This window comes from Ctenopharyngodon idella, chromosome 15, assembly GCF_019924925.1.
Source record: "Ctenopharyngodon idella isolate HZGC_01 chromosome 15, HZGC01, whole genome shotgun sequence".
In the NCBI taxonomy this organism is placed as follows: domain Eukaryota; kingdom Metazoa; phylum Chordata; class Actinopteri; order Cypriniformes; family Xenocyprididae; genus Ctenopharyngodon; species Ctenopharyngodon idella.
In genome coordinates, this window is record NC_067234.1 from 2704051 (window position 1) to 2718671 (window position 14621).

A 14621-nucleotide genomic window follows, 5' to 3' on the forward strand; every position below is an offset into this window, starting at 1 on the left:
AAACTGCAAAATGTGTTGAATCTATTTATCTATCTATCTCCATACATTTTAGCATGATCATGAATCCATGTGAGCTGTATTACCCTTCTGCAACATCTTCACTGTTTATAATCAGAGTTGTCAGAACAAACAGTGAAGAGGTTGAGGGAGGGCTAAATATGGCTTGACATGGGATAAATATTCTGATTTATCTGCAACTGTGCCAGGGGCGAAACCAAGTGCCACACACACACAAACATAGACTTTTCACTAATACCATCAAGACTCCCCGCTGTCCCTAGTGAGGGTAGACCAGAGAGGGATCATTGCTAACATCTGTTCGTCCGTTCGTCCCAGTGAGGCAGAGTGCATAGCTCTCTCCTCAGACACATCCTGGGCTCTAAATACAGCCTGGAGAAACTAGGGGAGAGTGAGAGAAAAAAGCAAAGCTCTTTAATATGTCATGCTCAAGTCAGACCCAGCTGCAGCTGCACTTAACATGTGACAAAAAAAGACAAAGTCACTGTGTCAAAGTAGCAACTAAATGTGAGCCGCAATCCCCACAGCACGCCTGCCCTATTTACGCCACCACATGAACACACACTCCTCTCTGCTTCCATCCAGTGCCGTGAAATGATATTCCATTTTGAAAAAATCCGGATTAAAGTGTATCAGGCCAAGTGTGTTGTGACCTTGTTACTAAGGGAAGGGGGAACGCGTAAACATACAGGCACACGCAGATGCCACACACTGTGGAGCAAATCACAACGTAGGTTTTAAAGACGGCTTTCTCTGTCTTATCCCACGCACCTCTTTATTTGTTATGGTACCTTGTAATGACATTGCACGAGCCAGACAGCCATGTTAATACCAAGCCTTTTGTCTGACCTGCTCATGTGAGTACCATATTTATTATCCTGTTATATATTTTATATTCATTTTCCTTACTGTTAATGTACTTTTGTTAATGTTAAATCAGTTTTTGTTCTTTCCATGAGGGCATTTTAAGCAGGTCCAGCTTAGAAAACCTCAGAGGAGTCCACCTATAAAAATGTTCAGTTCTCTCCTACCTCTTCATCTCAATACTTCCTTCGTTTTATTCGTCTTTTCCTTCTTTCATTGCCTGTCAGGAATGAACTCATGTAATTAAGCCGCTAACATGCCGTTAAAGAATTGGCTAATTCAGCAAGGAGGAATTATTCCAATTTGAAATGACTCATTAACCAGACGTGATATTTCGTTGAGCTTCTCTTGGAGCAAGATTTGGAGAGCGCTGAATCACTCCCGTGGTGTGAACTCGTTTCGTTGTATATGTGGGTTTGTGCATGTGAATGTCTACATGCATTGCAAGGGTAGTAAAGATGGTTTTGGTTTTGCTCATAAGGCTTATTGCGTGCACTGATACGGGTGCATAACTTGTAAATGGGCATGAATGCAAGCTGTGAATGTCTTGTGTGTGAGAGAGAGTGATTAAAGACACACACAGAGGCACAACTCAGTGAGGGGTCTAAAGAGGAACTATTGAATGTACAAAAGCCCTTAAACATTGGCTCATCCTGATGAATTATCACCGCTCGTAAACATTTAGATGCTGGGGCAAGATTCTTTAATTGCAATCGATGTTCATCCAGTACCTGATGCAAAAAGGAGAATCCCAGAAGCACAACACAATTACAGTATCTGTAAAAAGACTCAATATCTCATAAAAGTGGAGCTCCAGGGATGGCAGGAGTGTACAAAAAAAGAACGATTCTATATGAACGCTAATAATAATGTCAAGAAGAGTTTTTGTTTTTGACAAAATAGTCATATTTAGCTCTTTTGATCTCTCGTCCTTGAAAATAATAGCATGAAAACAATAATCACAAAATCACAGGAAGAAAAATGGATAATACCAAACAAGCATTTGAATCGTGATGTAGGGAAGAAACTAGGTAGCTTTTTGGAAGAGACACCACTAGTTCTGAGCATTTGGTATTCTCCTCTCAGTAACAGTTCCCATGGGAATGGGGCACTTGTGGGATGCAGGGTGATCTTAGGGTAGTAAGCAGAATCAGGCATGATGTGTGTTTTTCCCTTGTTATTCTTATTTACATTTTGATTTGTCCATTGTGTTTTTACCTACTATTTAATTTGTCCAGTAGAACGTTGGTGCTGTGCAAGAAAAAGACAAGGAAGCAGAGGTATAGCTTCCATTTTAACGGCATTTCTTTCCCTCTCTGGATGTGTCCATCCTCAAGAGAAGAAAAGAGGACTGTCAGCACAAGTGAGGGAAAAAGCAAGTTTGAAAAGACCTGCAATCTGCACTGGCCTTTGCCTTGGAGGGAAAGAAGTCTTATGTTTCTGAGAGAGAACACTGGTGTGGGGTTGTGTAGGAGGTTAGGGGGGTGGATGGTCTTTGCTGCACCCCTTGATGGAGTGGATAATTGAGTCTCGACCAAACTCTGTCAGCCAAGCTCGGAAGCCCCTTTTCAGCTCAAAGAAATGCAGTGAGAATGATGAAGTGAGAGAGAGAGTGAGAACAACAGAGAGTGAGAGAGGATGGAGGAGAAAGAAAATCCTGGGCTCCCTCAGGGGGGGAAAAGCCGCTATTGAAAAGCTATTAAACTTGCATTTAGCAGGATTGATTGGAAATGAAGAGGCCTATTAAAACCAAGGGACAAGAGGACAATAGTGTGTTTCTGGCCACCGTATGTTGCCCTCCTTTCACCGTCTTGCTGGCCCCCCTAGGGTGGGGCCCCCTACCCTGTCTGTTTAAACACCCCTGGCCCAAAGAGAGAAGTTTCAGAGGGGTTTAGCACCAGCTGAATAGATCCCTCTTTATCTAGTACTGGCACCCTATTCTCCTATTTAACCACACAGAAATAAAAGGGCAAAGAAAGAGGAGGAAAGGCAGAAAAAATGAGGGACGGTCCTTTTCTTTTTGAAGGACCAGTAACAGCCCTCCCCTTCTAAAACCTCCATCAAATTGTGCTCTTTCTTCCCTTGCTTTCTCCGAAATCTCATGTGAATGGATTAGTTACTTCTGGCTGGTTGCCATCTTTCTACTTTCAAGAGGGCTCATGATGCACCAGATCCAATCATGAAACTCTTGCAATGGAGAAACGAGAGAGAGAGAAGGCTGTTTGTTGTTTAGTCTGCGCACATTTATTGAATTTTTTTGTTTATTTCCAGTAGAACTGAGAGCTTCTATGCCAATCAGGCAGGAAGCAAAAAGTATTTATAAAGGAGAAAGAAAGTAAAGTAAAGCCAAAATAGAGGGAAGGCAGTGAGGCGGCAGGTGCCTTTCTCAACACATGATGAATGGCTCTCATGGGACGCTGAAAGCTCCTTTGATTGTTTAACCAACAATTTTACTAAAAAAAAAAAAAAATGCACTTCCCCCACCCTGGAAAGTAGTAACAGATTCTCTGGCTCAACGGGACATTGCTTTCCATGTCATTCTATGCAGGTTGCCATATGGGCATAGGAAAGAGTTAAATAAGTCATGACCAGCTGACGCCTACACCCCTTGCCAAGTACAGAAAACCAAACTGTTGTAAAATGTGTTATGGACTGTGCTTTTTTTCTTCCAGCCGGAAGATGATGCAATATTAGCCTTTTGTGCGTCAATCAGTTAGCGAAATGCCACTCACTGGCCTTGATAAAAACCTAGCACAGTGTGTGACCAGTCGTGAAACTTTACTTAAAAGAGTGTGTTGGGTAGGCAAAAAGGTTTTAGATCAGTGTAAAAGGGTAATATGTTCCTAGAGCCCAGTGCATGGGTACTGCAAGGAAAATTGTGTTTCATTGTGTAACTGGAAGAGTATTACCAGCTGCAGAGAGATGGTGAATGTGAGCTGGAATGGCTCTTGCTGATTCAGCGCTAATATACTATCGCACTAATGTGTTCTGTGCTTTCCCATCTCTCTCCCTGTACAAAATCACTGACCTGAAAGCTGGACTGGTTGGAGCAAAATGACAGATAGGCTTCAGCATTAGGAAGGAGAGCCTTGCTGTAGTTTACCATGGTAATCCAACTAGCTATTGGTTTATTTAAGAGAGCCAGGCTTGTAGGCAGACTAATGCAAAGAAAAGTGCCACTTCTGCATTTAAAGAAAAACTCAGTAAGATTGGAAGAGAATAAATGCTATGGACATGACTTTTTTAACCAATTTGTTGCAAACAGAACGAGGTAGATTGAAGCCCAATCATTGCATCATTTGTATACTCTTATGAAGTCTTAAGGATGCTTCAGTTTGGGATACAATGTGGGATATAAATTTCATTAACAGCAAGGTCCAGAAGGACTGTGCACATACGGACCACATATATACTAGATGGCAGCACTCACATTTAGGATGTTGCTTTCAAGAACTAGTCAAAGAAGATGGAATATGGCGTTCTTATTATACATATTTTACAGTATCATACAACAACCGAAGTATTAATTATGTTTTTTTGTTCCTCCTGCAGTGTCTCAAGCAGCCTACTTCTCCCAGCAGCCCCAGGACCAAGTAGTGGTTGCTGGCCAATCAGTAACCTTGCCCTGTGTGATTGTGGGATATCGGGGCATGGTGCAGTGGACCAAAGATGGCCTGGCGTTAGGTGGTGAACGAGACCTACCCGGTAAGAGTTGTACAAAAGCTGAATGAAGAGTGAGGCAAAGAGTCATTCCATTTAACAGTGCTTTTCATCATTGAGTCAGGTTTGAAAACTGAGTCAACGTAATTAATTTTCAAGGTGTTTCTAAATGGTGCGCTGGTTTGTAATTAGCTAGAAACCCAGTTTTCTATATGTCAACCAAATTTAGAGCAAGTGGCAAGGCAGAAATGATGCTGTTCCCCCAGGAGGTACACAATGCTTACTGATGTCCATTTACCAAGGCTTAGTCTTCTCTTATCTTCATCAATTTCTTTCCAATTAACAACTGGGAGATAAAAACCAATCATAGATTGGCAGGTAAAGGGCAGCATCCCTCCTCTGAGTGAATGTGTGTTTGAGTAATGTCACAGCCTTACTTCCTAGGCACTATTGAGTGAAGAAACGGGAAGGCAAACAAACACTGCGGCTAATGCAAACTAGCGTTTAATTTGTCTAATCATCTCAGCCGTCTGCTCAAGCTGAGGTGGAGAATCAATCACCGTTCATGTCACGCACTGACATTTAAAATTATTTCCCCAGCAGCTTTGAAATTAGCAACCTGGACAGTTAAGGCTATCTCTGTTGGCTGGAGGCATGAGCGAGGCATCTCACGTGTTGCCGCTGACACAAAGATGCTAATGCACATAGAATTGGATCTCAAAACTAGCCCTATCTGTGATGGCAATATGTGTGTGTATATCTCTAACAGTGTTGTTTGTGTGGACCAGGTTGGGTACGTTACTCTCTGATGGGAGACCCACTATCAGGTGAGCACAGCTTGGTGATCGATTCAGCTGAGCTAGGCGATGATGCGGTCTACGAGTGTCAAGCCACACAGGCTGGTCTGCGATCACACAGAGCCAGACTGACGGTGCTGGGTAAGAACTGTGTGTGTGTGTGTGTGTGTGAGAGAGATATGAGTGAGTGTGATTGAGAACGAGAAGAAACCACTGATATAACTCTTCTGCAACTGATTAAAAGAGGGGGGAATAGAGCATTTCTCATAGTCCCCAATTTCATTAACAGTATTTAAAATACTGCCTCAAATTTGTAACACTGCAAATTTCTCTTCTCCGCATAAACACTTCAGAGATCCCACCCCCATGCATCGTAAGTCATGCCTTCATTATTTATTCACAATTTTAAATCATGCCACAACAGACTTTTTTTTTTTTTTTATCATACCGAGTCGACATAAACACTGAGGAAAATATCCCACCCCCTCCTCACAGTTTCTTTCTGCCTCTCTCTCTCTCTCTGTAGCCTACTGACACTTAACACAGTGAAGGGCCAAGGAAATGTGATTGCAGCAGTCACAAATGACTTGCGTGAATGGTTAAAAGTCAAAGTCTGCACAGTTAGCACATTCTACAGTGACTCACAGAATTCATCAACCACAGGGCTGCTTTTACATTAACGCAATATGATTGATCTACATATTCTCCGGCATTTAGCGACAGGGGGTAGAGGGGGGAGACTGGGGGGGGGGGGGGGGGTTCACTAGGGATTTCAGCTCAGTGCTGCATTGCTGACACCTGGTGGCCCAAATTGGACACAGCTAAGCTGAAAAACAGATTTCTCCCACAATATCAAGGGCTAAAAATATGGGACGTTAAAGAGTTAGTGCTATGAGGATGATAAAGTTTGTTACTGCAAAATAACAAGAATTCTGTCTCTAATTGAACAAAGTTGGCACACCCACACAGACTCACCAAAGAAAAGTAGGGCTACAACAATAGCCTTTGTGCACACTGTCGATGTTTGGCGCACTGTTCCCAGACTAGAGCGTAGCGAATATGCCAGCTCCTACATGAAGGGAAAGATGGGTGTGTGTGTACGTGTATGTGAGCATTCATGTGTGTACGTGCATGTAGGGGCATGTGGGGAAATCAATGCAGCCGGATGAGACCAAAGCAATCCAACAGAGTCAAAAAAGTCAACGGCAGGAGTGCAGTCGAGGGAATCCGCATGGAAATTAGAATCACCTCACACACGGATTCCATTAGCGCCTGGGCAAGACCAACGAAAGACCTCTGACAATTCTGATACAAAAACAGAAATTGGTTCGGAGAAAAGGAGCAGGACAGATGGAAGAGTGTGTACCACAGAAAGAAATTTTTTTTTGCGCGTTTTTTTGCGTACTGTGAGATGGACACCTTCATCAAAGGTGGCAGACACTATTTGCCCAAGACTTGCGCACAGGCATGCAAACAAATGAACAAATCAGTAATTCAGATGAAACGGGCCTGCGGCGGAGTGCCTGTAAATAGACTCATAATGGCAAATCTCAGCCATGTTAAAAGGGCATGAGTACTGTCTTAACCTTTTTTCAGAGAGCCAACCTCTCTCAATCTCTCTGTCCATTTACCAGCCTGTTTTGTATAGGTCAAACCAGCAAAATTAAATGCTTCTGCACTGCAGTCAGGAAGAGGTTAGGGTATGGATTTATACACGTTTAAAAATATAGGACATTTTGAACAATCTTTGAAATAGCTGAATTGAACTGAATTGGTCTTTAGGACACTCAAAAGTGAATTTAACATTGTGATGTTGATTAACCATGTTGGCTGCCAACAAAATATTAATTTCAAAAACATTCCAGCCCTAGTGTATACAGAATTTCTATATAGTATATGCCATTATACTGTGTAAAATAAACAACATATCATCAATAGGACGCAAATATGAAGAAGGGATCAATTTTAAGATTTATCCTCACAAATCCAACCCATGTGAAAAAGTACACTTCCATAATGTACTTAAAGTGCTATATTTATGCGCACTAATTGTAACTTGTAGTACACTTTGGGTTCAAGTGTACGACAAGTAGTATCTAATTTATTATTATTATTATTTTTTTTATAATACAGAGATATTGTTGAGATGATTAATAGCACAGTTGAGTACACTTAGATGTTCTTAAGATTATCTTAAGAAGTACTAAAGAAGATTTTTTTGTATAAGTACAAATTAGTGTGCAAAAATAGAGCACTTTAAGTATATTATGGAAGTGTATTTTTTTTCACTTGGGAAGTCTCACATTGGTTGTTGCCAGATGTATCACAGTTTCTTCAATGAGCTACTTGTGGGTTCCCATAGTGATTTGGCACATGTACATTTCCGGCTAACTGGGTGGAAATTGTATGGGTTTCCACATGTGATGCCTTTAAATTGCAGGTGAAAGCAAGTATAATGTGCCCTTCATGTTTTTTTTCTCCCAAAAAAAAAAAAAAAAAATTTTCTTTTTTTTTTTTTTCCAGTGCCACCTTCAGATCCTGTAGTGGAAGGAGGGCCAGTTGTCCGACTAAAAGCTCACACCCCTCATAACCTGACGTGCCGGGCATCTGGAGCCAAACCTGCCGCAGAGATTACCTGGTACCGAGATGGAGAGATAATGCACGATGCCATCTACTCAAAGGTGAGGCTGTGGACACATCAGTCTTTACTGACAGGCATGACAGTCACTATGGCTGATTACAACTTAGGATCTCTGTCTTTCCCCTTACCTGTCCTTCACATTAACTCTATCTCACAGTGCACACCCAAAGTTGCGAAAACTCTCCTGAATTCAATCTCTGTATGTCTCATCCTCATCACCCCACCGCAAGCTGCCTCCTTTTGTGCCTCTATTTTCTCTCGCTCTCGCTGTTGCTCTAATACTCGAGCATAACTGGAGCATGTCAAAGCTCAGACAGGCATAAGCGTTTGATACAGTTTCCGCTGAGAGAGAAAGAGCAAAGGAGGGAGAGAGGGAGTGAGAGAGGAAAAGAGAAAGAGAGAAAGGGAGAGGGTGGGAGAGGAGAGGGGAAATCAGCCACAACAATGCCGAAACACAATGGGAAGTGCGATGGAGCATGAACTGGGTGCAACTGCGAAAGTGTCACATTTGTCATGCTCTCTGACCACGCTAAACGACACTAAACGACACGTTTAAGGGGGCAAGAGCCAGCAGTGAATCAAGGGAAGAGGAGGAAAGGAAGAGAGAAAGAAAGACAGATGAAACTCAGAAAGTAGATGAGGGAAAAATGAACACGGGAGAAGCTTGTTTAAGAGTGAGGTAGAAAACTCAAAGCCAATTTGATTTAAGCTGGAGAAAAAAAAAATGAGATGGAAAGCCACATGAAGACAAAGAACAAAGTGAAGGAATGTGAAAAAGGTAGATAGAGTGGGTGCAAGTCAGTGGGAGAGAGCAGATGAGCAATAATAAAAGGACAGTGAGTGGAAGGCTGATGACAGGCGGCATCGTGACTCGATCTAGCGTAAAAATGCATTCAGCGAGTCGGAGGTTAAGCGTGTGACCTGCCATTGATTCGTCTTCCCATAATGCTCCTGCCCCAGAATAGCACTGTGTGTTTCCCCCCTCCAAACGTCCCAAATCTAAACCTCTACCTCATCCTCCATTAAGGCCGTCTTGTAGTTTCAGCGGGTAGCAATTCACCTAGACTGTACACCTCTCCCCACTTAGGCGTATTGATTTCTCACACACAATAAATAGATTTCGAAGATGATGTGTAGCAGGAAGAGCTGATAGACAGATCTTTGGGAAAACGAGCTAACGGCAGAATGGTCCCGGCAGCGTTGTAACACACAGGCACACACCTGCCTCGCTAAACTGATGGCGGCTTTAATTCTCTGCCATGCTCAACCTACAGTGCTGGCACAGACTTGAGCTCAAATGGGATTACGGGCATCATGGGAATTCCTTATTAAATTAGGACTTGCATCAGGAAATATAGGACAATTAGATTAGGATTATCATGTCTGTGTGATTTTAACAGTGATAACAAGATGAGAGGAACAGCTGTGTTTTGTTTTTTTATCAGAAGTACACCGACCATTAGGGCGAAATAACATTTCAGTAGCCATGCTGTCTGTCAAATGCCTCTTATTTGAATTCAAAGGGCGTCGCACTTAATAGAAATTACAGATAGTTTCGTTAAAGACACCCTGAAATCAAAATTTAAGTTTTTTAGCTTTTAGTATGAATATGTTAGCTTTAAGGTTATGGAATAAGCTGGTGTGTTCCAAAACAATGGCGAAATTTGCATTTAGGAGATATAAGCATTCAAAACTTAAAGTCTCTCACTTCCGCTAAAATGGATCATGGATTTTCATGACATCACCACAGACTTCAGCTTCTCATTAGATCTTCTGTCCAATCAAATGCTCTCTAGAATCTAAAGCATCCCGCCCCCTACATTATAAATAGACGCTGAAGCGGCGGCTGAAATCGGTCACTTGTTTACACGTTTACTATTTTCTACATGGTGAATGGCACACTATATAGGGGGTAGAAAACAATTAAGACAGTGTAAATATGCTTTCCATTGAGGCGAATGAAGCCTGGTTTCACATTAGTGTCACGCGAACCGCAGCGTGCACAGTCTGCTCGGTCCAGAGACAGGAGAGCACAGAACGAATCATATCCGCGAGTCGGCGCAGACCACAAAACGTAACGGACTCATTTGAATTCTGCACAGAATGCTGTATTTTAAAGAGATATGGAGGAGATCAGGATTAGAAACAGTTAGATTAGAAGGAAACTGAGGTTTACCGAGCTCAATGGCTCTGGCCAAGCTGTGATATAAACAAAATGCTATTGGCTATTTTAAAAAAGGGGAGGAGCTGTTCGATGTCTTACCCTGTCTTACTGTTTCATTTGAAATTACATCAACACATTGAACAATGCTGCGCGTTCCAAGGCACTTCAGTGGATCTTTAAGAGCTGCCTATGTCATTATTTTTAGAACATTTCATTGAAGCATTCTGTTTTCAGAGAGCTAGATTCAATTTGTTCCACCAACACTGATACTGTCTCAGTTTAACTGTTTTCACACTGTATTACTGTCTTTTCAGACTTTGATGGAGGATGGAAAGAGAGAAACAGCAGTTAGCATGCTACCCATGGTGCCTGAGGACAGTGATTCTGGACGTACCTACACCTGCAGGGTCCTAAACCCAGCCGCCCCTGCAGGTCGCCAAACTTCGGTTACCATCAATGTTCAGCGTGAGTATTATTTATTTATTTATTTAATTTATTATTATTATTTTTTTTTTAATCAGTCTTGTCTGTGATGCAGAACATGTGGTGCTTACTTGTGTGTACATGTGGTGTATCTGTATACTGAATACTTGAAAATGACAAAGGCTGCTTAGTGTTTTAAATTATTCAGAATGTTTTATAATGTAAAAAAGAGAGCAATATTTCAGTATAAGATTAGTGATTTAATAAATGGGAGACTTGGTTTGAAAATGTTTGCAAGGAACTGTGCTATATATAAGCAGGGTTTTTATGGTAAAAAAAAGTGTAATTGGACAGGGGAATGGATTTTAAAAAAGGATTGTGACTTAGATTTACACACCTGGAGCTTGGCAGTAAAGTCATTGGGAAGGATTTGTAAAGCCTCTATTGCTGCAGTGAATCTAATCCTGCATGTTTCCTTCCAGATCCTCCGTCTGTGACTCTGTCTGTTCAGCCTCAGACGGTGATGGAGGGAGCAAAAGTGTTGTTCATCTGCTCTGCCTCTGCCAACCCTGAGATCACAGGTTACAGGTAAGCACATTTAATATCACAACAGACTCAGTGCATAATCCCAGATTATCCACTCCATCAGATTTAGGTTTGAGGGTAAACCCCAAATTGGATATGAATTACAGATCAAATGCTTTGTGCACAGTTGCTTCAATGTTTGGTGTTAACAATAGTTTTCATTGTAAAGGTAGCAACATCACTAAGAAGATTCCTGGTGAATCTAATAAATGAATACATTTTTTATCTTCATGTTTCAAACAGATGGTCCAAAGGTGGGATTCCTATCTCGGAGGCCAATGGTGACAGTCTGGAGGTGACCGTAGATCACTCTTACTTCACAGACCCAGTGTCCTGCGAGGTGTCCAACTCAGTAGGAAGTACTAATGTCAGCACCTTGGTGGATGTACAATGTAAGTACTTGTCTGCCAAACAAACAAAGCTCTATTGGTCAGCCCGCCTGTATAATGACATATAAATCTCTATTTCCATCTTTTTTTTTCTTAAATTACAGAAAGCAAATGAAAAATGTCTTTAAAATCAAAGGATACCTTTTTGTGATGTTTGTTGTACTATAAGTAGCATTGTATAGAAAGTGCTTAATAAATGACTCACCTTTTTTTGTTGTTGTTGTGGCCATGTATTTTGGTCTCCATTTGGGTGTTTTAGATGTGAAGTGTCTGTTAAATAAGATATATTTTCATTCAGTACAGCCTAACAGCAGTGTTAGGTACAATCAGCCCCCTAAATATTGTAAACGTGGCACTGCATGATACATTTTCATATACAAGTAAGAGGTAAACAATACACAGTCACATCTTTTCCTTCAAAAATATAGAAATATACGTACCTCCCACAATCTCTCCTTGGAATGACCTTCATTTCCTACTTGCATTCTAGCATATTTCCCTTAATAAGGCTGGAGATGAGAACAGTGTAATGGGCTTCATTCTTGTTTTGTGCATGCAAAAACACACTGTAACGAAATGTACTAGAACACAATGTGAATCCACATCTTTCATTTGCAGTTGGTCCCAGGTTGCTGACAGAACCAAAACCTCAGACAGTGGACATAGGGATGGATGCTGCTTTCACTTGCTCGTGGACAGGCAACCCTCCCCTCACTCTGGCCTGGACCAAACAAGGATCCAGTGTGGTATGGTGACCTCTTCTCTTCTTCTTTCTAAATATGGCATACCATCTGTTCAACAACTGCCACAGCAATCCTGTTTGAATCACTGTACAAGTTTTAGATATAATATGATTTCTATTAGGGTATGGCAGGATTGGGTCACAATGATTCAGGGCGCCTTTTGTTTTGTTTGACAATCCATTGTCTCTCTCCAGCCCATTTTTTGTTTGATCCAGTACACATATTCCATCTCCATTTAGCAAGTTTATTCACTCAACAAAGGTTCATTACATTAACAAGTACATGTTCATGCCATACCTTGTTTATGGCACCAGAATCACCACCGGATTTCCCCCACCTCCAAAACCCAAATTTAACCCCTTTCTGTACAGGAAAGATAAAATGATTTTCGGCTCAGAGCTGGATGGTTAATGGATGGCATTTCTGTTTACGGTGCATTTACAAGAATTGGCAAATGGATAAAGTGATTGCTAGCCTAAAATGAAAGTTTAGCTTCAGTAGATGTGTGAAATGCATCAGCCTATTCTGCTGTAAGTGTTTCTCTGTTGCTGCTTAATCAGATTTCATAAAGAGCCTGAGAAAGCAAACAAAAAGCGAGAGAGGAAGGAAAAGGAGAGAGAGAAAGAGTGGGAGGCTAAGGCTGAAAAGCCAGAAGGTTCTGATGAGGCAATCAGTTAATTTTGCCATGACTACATCCCTCCACCCTGCCCTTCCTGAGTATGGGCCGATCTGATCCACAAGTAGAGCGTTTACTTCATCGCCACAAGATATGGATTAATTGGCTAATTCGATGAGTGCCGGCGAATGAAAAATCGAGGCGAGTGCTAAACGGATTAATCACAGTTTGGCGGCGTCGAGAGGGGAAGGAGGGGAAGGGGAAGAGGGTGCTCTAATGATCAATGACTTCAAACAAGTGACCACGGCGTGTGTACCAGAGGCGAAGGAGCACAAGTATCTGCTCACTCTCCGGAAATTTTTGCACTGCCATTGTCGTAGGTTTAATTAGAGCAGTGGGTTGACTCAGAGGACCCAGGCTGGAGCGCTTTAGACAGTAATTAAGATTGCTGCAGACGAAATTACAGGCGGAGTCAATGCTTTCCCCTTGGTATTGGTGGCATTGGTCTTTCTCTTGTGTGAGCCACAAGCTACAAAATGGATGACTGGTGCTAATGGTAATGGCCATCTCTGAGGGCCATGGCTTTATCTGTCTGGAACAAAAATCACGCTGTGTGTCTACAGAATCTTCCCATCTTCATCCTGGGGAAATATTGACATGCTGTAATGATTTTCATTACACAACTTGCTAGAAAGATAAGACTTTAACAGGACATGAAAAACATCAATATTACAAATACATATAGACAGGCACTGTCATACAAACATTTGAAAGAAAGTGTATAGTTATATTTGGTGTGTGGTAATCTGTTGGTATAAATTATTGAAGTGTGGTTTATGGCAAGCTCTTACCTGATGTTTATATCGGTGGTCACTTGATGAGAAACGTCTTGGTATAGCAACAGATCTGAACAGGCTATTCTTGTTCATTTTATTTAACAGGTGCTCAGCAATAGTAACACCCTGCAGCTGAAGGCAGTCACCCAAGAAGATTCTGGAACGTACACCTGCAAAGCCATCGTGCCTCGAATTGGTGTGGCCGAGAGAGATGTAACTCTAACTGTCAATGGTAACCAACCATTTTTTTTAATTTGTTTTTTCTTTCTTGTTCTATCCAGGTTTCATCCACAATAAGCTTTGTTCCAAGACCATGAGTTGGATTTTTGGGTAGCTTACTAGGGTTTGGGGAAAAAAAACGCTGTAATTTTTACTACTAATCAGTGAATTGCTTCCTTAATTTATGAGCTTCATATTTATGTGCATGACTCACGCAGTTAGTCTTGAGTGCACAAGAAGCATCAGCTTTGTATCTTCTTTGCTTTCATTAGCACCCTTAGTCAGTACAATTTCTCTTCATCTCTGTTTCTTTCTCTCACACAAACACTTCAGGCCCTCCCATCATCACGGCTGAGGCCACGCAGCAGGCCGTCAAGCATTCCAAGGGCAAGCTGGAGTGTCTGGTGGGCAGCAGCCCTCCTCCTGACAAGATTGTAAGTATACTTTCTCCTATTTCTGTGTGTGTTTGCTAGGTATCTGATGCTTAGTGTAGCCTTATTCCTGACAAGCTTGTTTGTGAGCCTTTCCCTTGAGCAGGTGCTTTCTGTGTGTGCACATCACACGCTCAAGCTCCCTTCCCCTCTCTCAACAAGATTTCATACAAGTCTTCTCTTTCCTTGCTCCTGTTTCCTTGCTCCTTTCCCTCTCTTTCCATATCTGACACCC

At 41.8% G+C, this 14621-nt stretch overlaps 1 protein-coding gene across 1 annotated transcript in view; it reads left to right on the forward strand.

The window, feature by feature from the left end:
- Positions 1–14621, forward strand: part of kirrel3l (kirre like nephrin family adhesion molecule 3, like) — a 44583-nt gene that overhangs the window by 22967 nt on the left and 6995 nt on the right. Inside the window, exons 2-10 of the mRNA XM_051861560.1 lie at positions 4435–4587; positions 5331–5480; positions 7863–8020; positions 10459–10609; positions 11050–11155; positions 11396–11544; positions 12160–12287; positions 13842–13968; positions 14289–14389. Coding sequence (XP_051717520.1) covers positions 4435–4587; positions 5331–5480; positions 7863–8020; positions 10459–10609; positions 11050–11155; positions 11396–11544; positions 12160–12287; positions 13842–13968; positions 14289–14389 — 1223 coding nt within the window. The remainder of the gene's footprint in view (positions 1–4434; positions 4588–5330; positions 5481–7862; positions 8021–10458; positions 10610–11049; positions 11156–11395; positions 11545–12159; positions 12288–13841; positions 13969–14288; positions 14390–14621) is intronic.